Source organism: Tachypleus tridentatus, chromosome 4 (genome assembly GCF_004210375.1).
Source record: "Tachypleus tridentatus isolate NWPU-2018 chromosome 4, ASM421037v1, whole genome shotgun sequence".
NCBI classification, from domain to species: Eukaryota; Metazoa; Arthropoda; class Merostomata; order Xiphosura; family Limulidae; genus Tachypleus; species Tachypleus tridentatus.
Window position 1 is genome coordinate 104,647,205 of NC_134828.1, and position 16,627 is coordinate 104,663,831.

The 16,627-nt window shown below is 33.0% G+C and overlaps 1 protein-coding gene and 1 non-coding gene across 51 annotated transcripts in view; both read right to left on the reverse strand.

Moving 5' to 3' along the window:
- The window catches only part of LOC143249819 (inositol hexakisphosphate and diphosphoinositol-pentakisphosphate kinase-like), a 153,197-nt gene extending 144,848 nt beyond the window's left edge, over positions 1 to 8,349 (reverse strand). For 7 of the 50 annotated variants that reach the window (XM_076500331.1, XM_076500335.1, XM_076500362.1 and 4 more), the window contains exon 1: positions 7,453 to 8,002. In XM_076500331.1, the coding sequence (XP_076356446.1) occupies positions 7,453 to 7,572 (120 nt within the window). In that variant the 5' untranslated portion in view covers positions 7,573 to 8,002. Of the gene's footprint in view, positions 1 to 7,452; positions 8,027 to 8,144; positions 8,163 to 8,187 lie in introns of those variants that run through there. The other 43 variants (XM_076500346.1, XM_076500340.1, XM_076500348.1 and 40 more) reach the window with 19 other exon arrangements.
- A 5,202-nt stretch (positions 8,350 to 13,551) lies between these two features.
- TRNAL-AAG (transfer RNA leucine (anticodon AAG)) lies at positions 13,552 to 13,635 on the reverse strand. Its single transcript has one exon. It is a non-coding gene; the product is annotated as a tRNA-Leu (tRNA).
- Between the last annotated feature and the right edge of the window lie 2,992 nt (positions 13,636 to 16,627).

Genomic DNA, 16,627 nt, shown 5'->3' on the forward strand with positions numbered 1-16,627 from the left:
TAACATTAAATAAAAGCACATTATGTTAAATCTACACTGTATAAGAGCTTCACTGTTTGAAAAAATGAATTGTTTTATGCCTTCATCCTTCGTTTATCATTTTCCTTGTACATTTGTTGAAAGATTTCAATTGCAAAACTCTAGTGTAGTCCATAGTTTGGCTTTCTAGTCACTTTCATTCAACTTCCAGAGCTTTCACTGGCCTTTGGTGGTGGCCCTGTAGTTCATCTTGGCCCTGTTCATCATTGTTCTGTAAAATGCCAGGAAGAATTAAAATTGATGGCTAGTTGGTGATGTTGATATTGTTCACTGACAGATACTAGAACATATAGCATTTATTATCAGTGATTAGTCACATATCAATGTTGTTTGCTGCCTGTGGAAGTAAGCAACTCTTGGTACTTTTGGTAAATTGCATGGGCTTATTCAAGAGTAAAGCCTTCAAAATTCTCTGAAACTGCAGCCAAGTTTTCAACAGGAGGTTTAAACACTCTCAGGACTTTTGTATCACAAAATGGAAGACTGACAACCAGGCCTTTTCATCTAGCTCAAAAACATTGCAAAGGAGTAGTTTCTTAACCCAGTTGATAGTAAACTGATCATTTTTCATAATATTTTCAATGGGTCCTCCTGTATTTCATCACAAATATGTAAATAATACATTGATCAAAAGGCAATAATTTGTTGTTTTTTTTTGGTTTTTTTTAATCAGTAAAGAGATAACTTTGATCTTACCATATTTACTGATGAGGCTTTCAGTTGGTGGATGTGTTGGATAATTATCTAGAAATAGTAATGCTTTGAGCATGAAATGCAAATGATATAAATGAGACTGTATGGCTAGCATGAACAGCTTACAGAAATAGTCTGCAAAATATGATAGCAGTCATCCAAGGGTTTTTGCTGTTGCTACAGGCAAATGCTAAGGCATTCATATTTTTATGGTAAAAACAATGTGCTGATTTAAACTTCCCAATGCCCAATGGTTCCAGCTTTTATGACAGTCTTGTTCACACAGAAGAAAATGGTTGCTTAACAACAAGTGCTTTGTCTAGCAACATTTTGTAATACAACCCCATTTATCACAATTATAAATATGCCTCGGTGAACATCCTTCTACGATGATTTGTCTAAATTTTCTGGATAGACGTTAGAGGCTAAGGTGTCACCACAATAAATTTTACCACAGATAGTGACTTGTCTGATACAAAAAGGATTTCTTAGTAATACTTAACTCTGCTAACACTGACTATTTATCAATGTTCATGGTTTCCACTCTTTATGCATCTAAGAATTACAAACACTTTCTTCACTCTTTTATATTCCACTCAGATGCCTTTGGCAAATTCTAATTTGCAAATTTATCCACCAACTTCAATACATCCTCTATCTCGGCACTATATACAAGTACTTTATCCAAATAATATATCCACTTTTGAAACAAATTGGCTTTTACTGGGAAGGTATGGCAGTAGAGGTAAGTATTGTTGGAAATACATTTTCAGATTAGGAAAATATTAAAATCTAAAAACATACCATCTGCTGACACTATAGCTAGAATCTCATGTGAAGAAAGTGGAGAAGTTAGTGTAGGCATGTTCCATACAGAAAGCACGTCTATATAGAATAGGAGTGTACCAAGAGAAAAATGAGGTGCAAAAGTGAGGCATCCTCATAACATCCAGAACAGGTATGCTCTTCACCTGGAAATTAGTTTCTATATCAGATGTGGAACAGACTATGAATAATCATCAGTATAGGCCAGCCTCAACAAGGCTACCCATGTTCTACAACTCAGGGTTGGAATTAAGGGATCATGGTACCTATATCCCACACTGATGACTCGGGTTACTGGATTGCAGTGCTATACATACACACATATACTTTGACTGGATCCCAACTTGTATCCACAGGCTGATTAATTTCACACCATTGGAATCACAACAAGGAAGAAAGCAATAGCTAGGTGGACAAACTTTCTCCTCTACCTGAAGAAGTCTAAAAGGCAACACCCCATGCTTGGAATTATGGGATTGTGTATGCCATACTCAACCAAAAGAAGAGAAATCACCCTCACTGTACTTACGAACATTCATTCTCACCTCCCCAACCAAGAAAATAAAGAGTATTGCTCTTGTCCATATAATACTGACAGAATGTGAAACCTGTGCTTAGAATTATGAAGAGATAGTAAACCACCTTCCATGAACAATAAACAAAACCAATACTGATTAAACAGAAGGGCCTTGCACTTCCCACATGTATATCTGTGTTAAATTTGAACCAGAATCACAAGTAGACTTCCATAGAGGGTGGTACTACTCCTACTAACATCTGGGAAAAACATTTAGGGGCCAAAGTATGAGGGCCCCCCAACTTTGCCCTGATCTCTAAGAGTGGAGAAGCACACACAAACATTCTGGAAGAAAAGCCACCATCCACCACCCTAGTGGCTGAAAACTGGGGACGGTAAAGACTTTTAAGCTTCACAAGTAAAGTAGGGAAGTAGGGGGTTAAAATGAATTGAGGAGTCCTGAGAAACAGTTCTCTGGAAACTATACAATAGATGAACTATACTTGTAAAAGCAAACTGATCCAAATTTATTAAATCTGAACATTAACAAGGATAAGCAGGATCCCTTTAGCTTTATTCATAATTGTCCATAATAATAATATAATATTATCCAATAGGTGCCTAAGGTAGTCTCATGGAACACTCCATTTTGACAGAGCCTGATGCAACAAGTAATAATTATAATAAAAATGGTTGCCAATGTGGAATTCAGAAAAGACATACTGCCTGGGTAATATCCATTACAGAGTGGGATCCATTGAAAAATAAAAGGTCCCTGGAAATAAGAATATGAATGAAGAAAAGGCTCATCACCTCTGGTTAAAGCCTAACAGACATGGTCAAAATAGTTACAGGAGGTAGTCAAAAATCATCAGAAGAGAAAACTGACAGATCATGTAAGTAGTGAGATATGAAGGTATTGGGAGTTAGACCACATACCAGCCTGCACAATGTCATCCAGAGAGCAATTCAACAGGGCAGCTAATGACACACAGATATGATGAGATGTGAAATGCAAAAGATTCATCTCCTGTAGCGATAATCCATTATAGGCAATGTGAATCAATCTGTGAATCCACCTTATCAGGATAACTGGAGATAAGTAACATGAAATAGAAGGACCCCAAATGAATGAACAACAGGTTCCTAGTATCTTGAGATGAGTTAGTATGAGCAACGTGCACTTGAGGGCCCTGAAAGGATGTTACAAACAATAAGGATTAAAGCAGTCATAAAGGTGGGATGTTGCTGACAAATGTTTGGCAATAAGGATCTATCCCCTTCTCTGGCTGCCAGAGTCTTGGAAAGAAAAGATCTATTGGGGTGAAGTAGAACAAATATGGAATGATAGAGTCCTATGGACATGGATTCCAAACAACTGCAACTGACGACAGCTATAGGTCAACAACAACAAAATATACAATTTCAGTTTAAGGTGAAACAAAGCACATGAAGCTTAGAGACAATGCAGATAAAACAACAGTAAAATCCCAGTTCAGTAACTGAAAAGGTCATTTGGACCAAAGGATATCAAAAGATTTTAGCAGACCTGATAGAACTAAAGATTTAAAAACTTTCCAATATTTCAAATACCTAAAAATAGTGGATAAGGATGCCTTATATAAAGCCACAGTAGATGAAGGAAGACCCTTCTCAAATACCAAAGTCAGAAAATGAGATATTTGGACAAAGAAAGTTTAAGTTTCTTTAAATAAACCACTGATGACAAATATTCCATTTCCACTGATAAATGATCCTGGTTGAAGAGAGATTTAGTTAAGTACAAAAATACCTTAGAAGTTAAATGCATATGTCAGGCACAGGACAGCATAACTTCAAAGCATGAAAAGAGTTTCCAGAGATCTGGGTGGAGAATGTCTGATCAAGGTTGTCCAAATATACTTCCACTGTGGAAGAGATGGACATTTCTCCAGATATTGAAGAAGCAGAAACCATGCTTGAGTTGGTCAATAAGGGGAAACCAAGAGAGCTTGAGAAGGAGTAAAGAGAACAGCAGTCAAAACCTGGGGCAATAGTTGAATCAGAGGAAAGGCACACAGATGTAAACACGTCTAGACTTGACTGAATGCATCTACTGCCAATGCTTGAGAATGAAATATTGGAGACCCAAAAGCACTGATTATTGAAGACCTGAACTGAAAGCAAACCAATGAAAAACTGCATGATGTAGCATCCATTCTGTTGAAAGGATCTGGCTGGGTTAAGGCATACATTTAAATTCATCATTCCTAGAACATGGCATGCTACAAAAAACTGACATGATAGGAACAAGCCCTATAGAGTAGATCCAAGGTACTAAAACAAATGTCTCAAGAATGTGCACCTTCTTGATGATAAATCTGAGATACAACTGTGAAATTGTTGGAATGTATCATGAAAATTGCTCCCTAGAAGAGAGACAGATCTTAAACCATTGCTCAAGGTACTACAAGAAGTTTGAGAATATTGATATGGAGGGTAAAATAGTCTTTTGTCTAAATACTCTGGAACTCCTTAAGTTGAAGATAAGCTCCCCCTCCCTGAAAAGATGCATCTATGAACAGATGAACCTCAGGATGAGGTTGTGGAACTGATATTCTAGTAGAGGTGTTGCTCTGATAGAATAACCATTTGCAATTGATAATTTTGTTCCTGAGTAATGAGAAAGGATGACCCAAAGCATCGGAATGCACGATTCATTGGCCATAAAGTGACCTGATATGTGCTTGTTCCAAAGGAATCAGGGAACTCAAGAGATGTCCACATCCCTAACCATTCACCCTCTGTTCTTGTGCAAGAAAAACAATTCATGAAATTTCTTAAGTAAAAATCTTGACCATAATGAATGTTGTCCATAAACCATGAGAAAATTATTGGAATTCTTTAAATACCTGATAACTGCTTTATAGAAAGAGTAAGTAAATAGAAAACCAAAAAAATTACAAGCCTATTAGTCTTAACTTCTACTGACAAGTGTTAAAAGCTGATACATTGTACAATGTAAGTGCCTTCAAATACGGCGAACACATGAACCATTTTTCTGGCATCACCAACTTACTAAGTTTGACTAATTTGTTGGCTTTGTGTATTTTTGCTCCCTGAAGGAAAAAAAAATTAAGATACTACACATTGTTCATTAGTAAATTAAATTTCCATGAAATTGGTGTAAAAATTTTCAAAGTGAATAGAAAATTCTGGTTCTGAATGCAAGAGATCGAGATATATAAAAAATTACAAAATGGGGAAAGCTGGAAAACAAATTCTATAAAAAAAAAAAGTGTATCATAATGTTTTGAAAGACTTGCACTATCAGTATGAATGGATAAGGATTTTGAAAATGAATTTTATGAAGTTTAGCATAATACATTTAGAGAATACAAGTTTGGAAAGAAGATAAAGTAATACTTGTGCTTTTAAGCAAGAAAATGACAAGTAATATTCTCAGAAAATGAGTTAAACTATTAGCCAAATGTTTCATGAAGAACAGGAAAAATTATGGAAAATATTTATAAAACTTCTGAATTTAAGAGTAAGGACTAGGAAACATCACATTATAATGGTGGGCCCCAGTGAAGATTTTGTTTGTCTATTTAGAAGAAATATAGATTTACTAAAAAGTATGTCAAAAAGGCAGACAACAAGAACAATACCAAATTAAAAAGAAATTGTATAAACATTATATATAAATGAAACTAACTACAGGAACACCAAATTCCAACAAACTGATAAAGCATTTATTAAATGCACGATGACAGAACATTTTACTCTCTTCTGAGAGACACAGTTTGTCTCATTTTTTTCAACACTGAAGTCACTTTTCACCTGATGTACTGTTTTATCTCAGTACTTTATAATATCAAATTATAACTTAATAACCTTCAGTGTGTAGTTAACTTAATGCAACAATTTAAGTACATATTTTGTTGCTTACAGAGAATTTTAAAAAAACTGTCAAAATATTTATTTAACATTACACTTCATCAAAAATATAACAGAACTTTGTATACTACTAAATTAACCTAATTTACTACTGACTATTTCATTTTTCACAAGTTATTACAGCGTAATTCTTGATGACAAGAAACTCACTTGAATTAAAAACGTATTTCAGAACAGCTGGTATGAGTATTAACATTTTTATTGTCAACCTGAAGATGACCTAGGAAGGTCGAAACATTGTTCTCAGCTTATCAATAAAAATGTTAAGACCCATACCACCCTTTCTGAGATGCATTTTTATTACAGTGTAACTGTTTAGAATCATGTTTACCATGTAGATACCTGATCAATATAATGTTATTATGCACTTAATGTAGCAACTATATTTTGAGATTATTATTACACTTTTGTACATATCCTTGATGACAGTTTTGAAGTCTTCATATTCGCTTCTCAGGTTACTCCACTCTCACTTTGTTATTTCATGGAACATCTTCCACATGAGGAGAGATAAATTTTACTTTATGTCACAAACTTTTGAACATTATGTTCTACTTATCAATATCATCAGGATCTACACATGATTAAGAAAAAAAAACAGTGAAAGTACCTCGGCTCTGTTTATGAATCAATACAACAGGTGTCTGAACGTGCCACTGAAAGCGTATTTGAATTTAAAAGGCCCTAACAAAAGTGAAAATGTTTATAGGAAATATAAAATAAAATTGTATCTATAAACTAACTATGAAATATTTCTCACTGTCTTTTGTTATTCAACCATCCTTTCAATTTCACCTGTATTAGCTCTCACAGTGTGAGAGGAGTACTTGTTAATCATTCAGACCTTTAATACACTTTGACATAAATTTAGGCTTATATAATCAATCATGGTAACTGTTTTCATTTTTTGCTGTCTTAAAATATTCTTGGTAACTTTTCAAAGTTAAAAAAAAGAAATCATTTTATTGTATTCCAATAACAAATTATAATGAAAAGCATAATAAAAAGGTAAGAAAAATGATTTTGTCATATATCACCTAATGGTGGCAAATAAATTACTCAAATATTCTTATATTTAAAATTATTTACTAGTATTAATAATAGGCTTTGACAAACAACATATGGCAGAAGTAACTGTGTCAATGAAGAAACAGTCAAATTTTGCCAACTTACCTTTAAAGTTTTACTTTACATTTTAATGTTATTGTAGTTAACAACAAAAATCTTTATTAAACTATAGGTAAAATTTGCGATTGCAATGGTATGTATATAACTAATTTACAGCACTAACAATTTCTAAATACATTTGAAATTGAAATACTTAAACTACTGTTTATTATATATATTACCACTTAATCATAAGTCGTGTCACCATCAAAAAGTCTACTTAAGCAATCAAAGCTCATATTTAGCTAAAATATTTGTTGAAAGCTCCATACCTGTTCCTCACCAACTTCACTGGCAGCAGTTATATGGCTGACGTTTTTACTTCTTTCTCCAATGTAAAAATAAGGTCTGGATTCGTTCATCTCAAATAACGAAAGAGTATATACTGTCATTACACGTTTCTGTTCAAATTAAAGTTGACACAAGTAATGAAGTATCAGAGTCTGGAGAAAATACTGAAAAAATTGTTGCTGCCGTAAACCTAACCCCGGTTGCTTACTCGAGTTGCTTTGCCTACGCAGTAGTAGTAGTAGTAGTACTAGTGCTACTACTGTTACAGAAGAAAAGTAAATCCTTGTAAGTTAGAAGCATATAAATCCATAACTTCATTTTCCGAGATAAAAAAAAATATAATAATTTTCTGTTTTCTTCTACCGAAAACAATAGATATCTAGCCCGCCCATGTTAGATATACAATTTCTAAATGCATTACCACCATATTTCAAATGACGAATTACGCTCAACAGCTCAGCGATTGACACTGCGACAAAATCAAACTCAAAATATTCACCGGTACTGCGGTAGATCAAATTATGAAGTTACGAATATTCAACGTTTTATACACATATTCACAATTTTTATATAAAATTCAAATTTATGTACAATTAAAGTCAAATTTTAAAAATATAGGTATTTTACGACTAGGAACCTATTTTGAGACAGTAAAGTTTCAAGATGTATTTACCGAATGTACTCAATGACGACGAAATATTGTCGAAACATTTTACCTTGGTTAAATTTATGACCAAGATTTCTTCTTTGTCAATTCAGGCCTCTTCAAACTTTAATTATAACTTCTGTTAAACGAGCTGGAGTACCCATCTTCTAAACGGACGTTATGTAAATTCGTGATTAATGAAATGTTTTCTCAGGATACGAAGAGTTGCATCCCTTATATGTATTTGCAGAAACGCCCATAAACACTGCAAAACACAAAATATACAAGCGTAAATTTACATGTACCTCTACATATACCCAACAATCCTTTAGGCTAAATTTGGTGAAAATCCATCAATGGAAAAATAAGCAGTGTTAAAACAGAATGCCAATAAAAACCATAAAATGTAAAACTGATTTTTTCTTCACGTATTTTCTCATTGACCCAATTAATCTCCAAACCATATTTGGTAAAGACTCGTTTACAAAGGATGAACTAGTGGTAAAAAAACGCAAAAATGGCCCTAGAGGCAGCAAAATGAAAAGAAACTTTGTACGTAGCCCCGCATGGACCTCATTAACCGTTGTACCAATTTTGATAAAGATCCATCCAGTGAAGTAGTTATATGGATAGACAACAGACAGCACTATTATATTTATAGAGATTTAAGTACGTTGACTCAAACTGCATTCAATTTTTGTTATTATTTTTAATTTCATCCATACACCAATTTCTTCCCTATGCTAATCAACGAGTAATTTTAATTAAATAAAAATAACCTTCAGCTGCCTTGAGAAAATAACAAAGGAAAGTGAATATATATGAATATATATATATATATATATATACTATGCACAGTTGTGTTCCTTTTTTTTAATCTGAGAAAGATATATCATATTGACTTATTGTAAAGGAATCAGAGGAGAACTACTAGGATAACTTCTGGGATGAAAATATTATCTTATATAGTAATGAATAAAAACTTTTAAAAGTTATTTGTGGCTGATAGCAGACCAGTGGTTTGTGGACTAGCCAGTGGAGCTGAGTTGGGATTCAATGGTTCGCATTCTGCTTCCTCCAAAAAAACAAAAGAAATCGTGCTCTGCACTTTAGAACTGTGTTGTGTCGTAAGTATAACTTTCAAATCCCACTATTCGGTTTCACATAAGAAGCCCAGGAATTGGTAGCGGATGATAAGTAACTGCCTTCCCCATAGCAGGTATCCCCCTGTGAAGTTCTGCGCGAAATCCAACAAACAAACTTACCTTCTCTTGAGCTAAGAAGAGTAAGAGGTAATTTTAACCGAACCTTAGAAGACTATTCTGAGGGAATCACCAAGTTCAAGTCTTTGGACTTCTTTCCTCTGTATTCTAAAAACAATAAGACAGGATGAGAGAACTTTAATTTAAAAAAATACAGCATTGTTTCTGGTTACTTTTCTGATACGGTGGATTAGCGTATATATAAAAAATTGTCATGATCTGAAAAAGGAGCTAGTATTTTACAAAAGTTGAAGATAACGTTACCAACTTTACTTTTAATACTGTAATTTGTCTGTTACCTAGAAGGCCCATAACGTTAAGATCAACTACTTTGGTGGAAGTAAGTCTAGAATATTCTAAACTGAAGTCGTGAAAAAACAAAGATTTACAATCAAAATATTTAGAACAAAGATTTAAAATAAATTCAAATGAGTCATTCATTGGACAGTAGGTTAAGTAAACTTGCAGAATGAATCAATGAAACAAAGGTAGAGTAAATCAGTCAAAGCTTGTTTAATAGGTTTTTCATTACTGCTGTGAACAGTCATTACCATAATATCGTTAAAGTACCAAGCTCAGAAAGAAGAATCGCAACAGAATCTTCAGAACTACTGACTAAACATTAACCTGAAATTTATTCTTAGTTCACGGAAAGTATAGATTACCGAGCGTCTACGTTGTAACTTGAGGCAGACAATCAACATGAAACTGCATCGTTTGCTGCTCTAACTACTGCTGTGGTCTCCGGTCAGGAACTAGGTTTTGTTCAAAACTGATAAAACTTCAGCACCAACAAAACTCTGTACTCCCGATGTCCTGCCCCCCCCTAGTACAACGGTTTGTCTACGGATTCACAACGTTAAAATCAAGGTTTCGATTCCCCTCGGTGAGATCAGCAGATAGCCCAATGTGGCTTTTCTATAAGAAAACACATTGACACACACACCCAATGTCCTTGGTGTCTCACTTACGTGTTTTAAGAAAATACTACTGGATATGTTCTTGTTTTCCACTGTCAGAGGGTACTGTAACAGGTTAAAGCAGATTTTACGTCCATCACTCAACAGCAGAGCAAAAGAAATGAATGGTAGGATGAACATAAGGATATTAACTCGGTGATTTCAACCGTTTTGGTATTTTAGTAAAAGTTAATTTCATTATTTGACATAAAAAGGTCTTGATAGCAATTTTGATCATTAGTAATCGTTAATTTCTCACCAAAGCAAGCTATTTATATAGTAATTACTGGAACGCAAGGTTATCACCAGCTGAATACCATCAATGTTAGCCGTGTTTTCGACCAGAATCTTAATATTGTGCCATGAGATTCGGCCAACTTAGAAGAATTAGGTGAACTTTAAACCTACACACTAAACTATAATCCAAATAAATCCACGAATAGACATAAATCATACACCAAACAATATAAATAATACTGTTAATGAAACTAAAATACAATAAAGAATGAGGATATAAGTGACTTGCAAGTTACTTCTATACACAAGAGGGCGCTTCTCCACCTTGTCACTTTTTCAGATTGCAGTCTTCCTTCGATGTCAATACCTCCCTTTTTCAAACCATTCAACTGGAAAACTCATTTAGAAATTTTTACTGAAGCACAAGTATCCAATGATATATAAGAGTACAAGGAGCACACAAAAAATAAATAAACATATAAATAAGAGAACTTTCTAATACAGGCGATCAAGGCAACAAAATTTAATCTTACTATTTTATTCTTGATGTGATCTCAGTTATGCTGATAAAACCATAATGAAAAATAAAGAATTGCAGAAAGTATGGCACAGTAATGTGTCTATGGACTTGCAGTGCTTAAAACCGGGGTTAGATACCCGTGGTGGGAAAAGCACAGATAGCCGATTATGTAAAGTTTTATGCTTAATTACAAGCAAATATACAATGTTACCTTAGGATGTCATCTCTCATACTTAAAGATCTACAAACAAGGATATATCAAGAAAAAGTAGAAATTCTGTGAAGAGATAGTGAAAACATCACAAAAAGAAATTATAAAAAATTAAATTTCCATTCCATTGTGTAGAAAAACTCGAATCCTTTGTCAGTGTGGAGTGACTGAGAAATAAAACACAGTTTTCTTTAATTTTTGATAATGAAATTTACAACTAAAGAAAATAAGGTGTTAGAGTGAAGAAATCTTCGAATGGCAAAAATTGTTTTATAATTGTAATCTGGAGAAATGTTGTGTATACCTTGCATATAGGTAGGGTGAAATGGGTAAATGTTAGCAATACTTGTCAGTAATGGGTTGTCGAAGAATAAACTTTGGGGACAGTACAAGGAACTAGCCAGAATTAGATTATTGATGGCTTCTGTTAATATAATAACCAGGGTTTTCTATTTCATAAATGTATTAAGCTGTCTATATTTCATGGTCTAAAATTCTGAGATATTTTTCCATTTGTCTCTGTCACTATTTCACTGTTTATTATAGTTTATTTAGAATGTAATGATTTTAATCCCATTTGTTTTAGATTTAATTATATATTATTTTATCATGCATCGTTTCATATAAATTATCAATAAAAATGAAGTTATGCATTATGCTAGATGAACCATTTTTGAACGACAAAGACGATTTTTGTTTAATGATTTATTATTTTATTTCATATATGCACAGAGTCTATGGAGTAGGGGTAAGAAATTTGTCTTAATGCTCTTATTTTCCATGTCAGTTTTTTTCTCTTGATAAAAGGCATATTGTGTATATGTAAATGTGTACTCAGATATTCGCTTTTCTCTCTCAAAGGATATTTTTTATACAGCTTTGGGTTAAAGACTATTTATTAGGGATGAATCACTATTGATTCTTTTGTTTAGTCACTTCATTTATAAAACGTTATTTACGAACACTATTTGCTAATAAATTATGTTTGCCAAGCAAGATGAAAATGTATGTCTATAATTAAAACAACAAGATACAAGTTAATCTAAACGGTCAAGATATATATATATATATAACATTTATATACTGGATAAAAAATCATTTTCGTGTTTTAAGGATAATTTATCAGTCAATTCAAAATCATTTTCTTAAGTTTTAACCAATCATACACCACAGCAGTACTGTTTTGTTTTGATTTATTTCATTAGCCTCACACAACATCTTCGAGAACTGTTTGAAATTTACGAATAATTAATCTACGTGATGGCCCTCACAGAGTCCTTGATATGTTGTCATTCAATAAACTTTGTTAATGTTCAACTTTTGCTTTATCCTGGCACGATATTACAGTTTGTTCGTTTAGTCAGAAACTGATGTTTGAATCAAAATCAGTCTTAATTTATTCTAATGTTATAAAACTCCATATCAAAGTATGCTTCCACTTTAATTTATATAAATGAACAGTGTTATTTAGATAAGCCCAATTAAAAAGTCGATAAGTTCTTTTCCAGGAACATGTTTATAAAAGTAAACACCAACACAAAGTTTCCTTTCGTAAAAGAAAAGCTCCTGAAATTATATTATATTTCTAGTAAAACTTTTGTAGAAACATCTTAAGAAAGCCAAAATAGGCATAATTTTGAATTCTAAACAAAACATATCACAATAAAATTTCTCTTCTTAATTTCGTATACATATATTTATATTGCGAGATATCATTATAAACCACTTGTCGAAAATACGGCATCAGAAAAATGTTATACAGCTACCATTTAATCGACACAAGACGAGACACGAAACAGCCACAAGACTCTCAATACATAGAAACTCAAAGTACTGAATAAACAGATAGCTTAAGTCACATTACCGTAAAATAAAATGTAAGAATTGACTTGAAGAATTGATGATCGTAATTTTCAAAACAGAATAATTATGAGTAAAACATATTATTTTTTCCCTGATTGTGTCATGAAGGTTATCACCTAAAAGTATACTACATTTCTAGCACACATCTTTTGTTACGTTGGAGAGAGATCGCAGTTATTATATTTTTATAGTAAAACATGTAATAATAAATGTTATGTTGTTCATCCCATAAGTAGACAAGTTTTCGCCTTTAACATTTTCCTTTAAATGAAATCATATGTTAATGGTCCATTTTGAACCTAAAATACAAGTACCTGAAACTTTTTTGAGAACGTGAATCACGTCAACGTACGAATGAAACGAGGCAAAATATCAGTGATTCTGTCAGGAGTGGGATTCGAACCCACGCCCGGAAAACCGGACTGCGACCTTAACGCAGCGCCTTAGACCGCTCGGCCATCCTGACGTTTTTTTTTATTTAAATTTTCATTTTTTCGAATGGTGGCGCATTTTAAAGTTAAGAACGTGTTATCCATCTTTTTTCTGCATCTTTGGCTCTTTAATATTTTTTATTTTTCCGATCTCATCGCTCTGTCCATAAACTACTCAGCTAGCATTTAAACCACACATGACGAGAGACAAAACCACCATAAGACCCTCAACAGATAGAAACTCAAAGTATCGAACAAACAGAAAGCGTAAGTTGCTTTACCGTAAATGAAAATAAAAGAATCGACTTAGTCAATTGATGATCGTAATTTTCAAGAAATGCGAATGAAAACATCCTAACAAAGCGTTCCTATATTTTTCGATTTCTCGACGTTTATGTGATGCAAATATAATATTTTATAATAATTTTCTGATGTTTATACTCCACAATAACCGAAAACAAAATTATTATCTTTTATTATTCTAGCAAGAACAATATATGATCTTTCATCTCTTTAACAGTTCTTTAAATCAAACTAAAGCTGTTTAAGAAAGTTATACTTTTCACGGAGTCTTTGGTAAAATTTATCCGATTTACTGAGGTTTACTAACTCAATTAACTTGTCTAAAACGTCAAAGGTATGAATGTATATTACTGTTGCGAACTGGACATTTTCTGAGATAATTTTCAAAGGTGCTTTAATATGCTTAAACGAATAGGTTAAACATGTACGATCTTACTGAATATGACTTATTTTTACCATATTTCTCATGAAACCTTTACTGTTTTGCATAATCATCGTTAAATGCATATTTCTACATAAACTTTCTATTATTCTTCATATTTTCGCTAGATAAAAAAGGTGTTTATTCACCCAAACAACACAAATGTATATGCTAAGAGGAACACCAAGACAGACAGGTTATAATTGCTGTTCTCGTTACATGTGAGAAATGAGACCTGTTGTTAAACTTTGTTTCTGAGAGAACTTCGCAGAATATTATGAGGAAACAGCTTTTTTATCATTGATTTTCTCCAAAATGAAAAGCTTCTAAAATTATGTGATATATCTTACACAGCTTTTTTAGGAACGATCTGAGAAGTACCAAATTTTCATTTTTGAACGAAACATGTTACAATCAAATTTCTCTTCTTAATTTCGTTTGCATATACATATATAGCGAGATCTCATTTTAAACCACTTGTCGAATGTACGGCATCAAAGAAAAGCAATCGTTTCTTTGCAGGCCGTTTCAAACGTCCAAAGTTCATATTCCTCGTACACTTGGAACTGATATTTGCGATACAAATAGCAGGTTTTCTCGATTCTAGCCTTAGAAAAATTCATATTTTAAGGTAATGAGGCAAAATTTAAAGTGTTGTGTGAGTGGTTGAGTTGGAACCAATTCCTGATAAATCAGACTGCTTCCTTGACGCATGGCCATCATCTTCTTATTTCTGAATTTTAATTGAAATTTTAAATAAACGTTCAACAAGCGTGATGTTTCTGAAGTCGCATTGATCAGTCAGACATGTGTTATCACTATTCATCCTGATGGCTTTTGTTTAATAACTTTTTTCGAATGTTTTCGGTCTCATACTATTTAACTATGCTTTCCCCGTCACGAATGAACAGTTCCAATTGTTATTTTAAACTGAAAAGCTTGAAATAACGACGGCAGAGAGATTAAGAAGCTTTACCGAAAATGCAAGCTATGAGAATTGTCTTAATCAATGAACGATATGTTTCTGACTTAAAAGAAACTTGATTTTCGGTTCTCTTCTTTGTCCATTTCGAGGAAGAAATCCTATCTATCAGTCATTCCATTATGATTTCCGTTCCGTTCTTGGTTACTAATTAAATGAACTTTAGCTCGACAATTAGAAAAAATAGGAAGTTCCTTTCAGTGACTGTCTTTATAATCGTATAATTTGGTATTGTTTCGAATCTAGAAATCACGCGAACCACTTCCACTGTTGCTAGTTTCTTCTTCCATATTCCTAAATTTTAACATACAACACAGATTTGACACATAAAGTTCACTTATTCTTCTTTATTTTTCCCTAGCTAAACGTGATTCATATTTTAAGGGAGTGCAGATATCATGTTTCATAACGTGCTCAAAAAATGTGTTCACTGACACGATCGACAAACTGAGCAAAATATTGGTATAAAGAAGAACTTCTAAACAGTTTATATTTGTTCATATTACTTCTATCAAGTGAGGCTTGTTTTTAGAAAATCGGCCTTCGTAGAATAAAATATACTATTTTTTCCCTGATTGTGTCATAAAGGATATCACCTAAAACTATACTACATTTCTAGCACACATCTTTTGTTACGTTGTATAGAGATCGCAGTTATTATATTTTAATAGTAAAACATGTAATAATAAAAGTTATGTTGTTCATCCCATAAGTAGACAAGTTTTCGCTTTTAACATTTTCCTTCAAATGAAATCATATGTTAATGGTCCATTTTGAACCTAAAATACAAGTACCGGAAAATTTCTTGACAACGTGAGTCACGTTAACGTACGAATGAAAAGAGTCAAAATATCATTGATTCTGTCATGAGTGGGATTCGAACCAACGCTCGGCCATCCTGAAGTTTTTTTTTATTTAAATTTTCATTTTTTCGAATGGTGGCGCATTTTAAAGTTAAGAACGTGTTATCCATCTTTTTCTGCATCTTTGGCTCTTTAATATTTTTTATTTTTCCGATCTCATCGCTCTGTCCATAAACTACTCAGCTAGCATTTAAACCACACATGACGAGAGACAAAACCACCGTAAGACCCTCAACAGATAGAAACTCAAAGTATCGAACAAACAGAAAGCGTAAGTTGCTTTACCGTAAATGAAAATAAAAGAATCGACTTAGTCAATTGATGATCGTAATTTTCAAGAAATGCGAATGAAAACATCCTAACAAAGCGTTCCTATATTTTTCGATTTCTCGACGTTTATATGATGCAAATATAATATTTTATAATAATTTTCTGATGTTTATACTCCACAATAACCG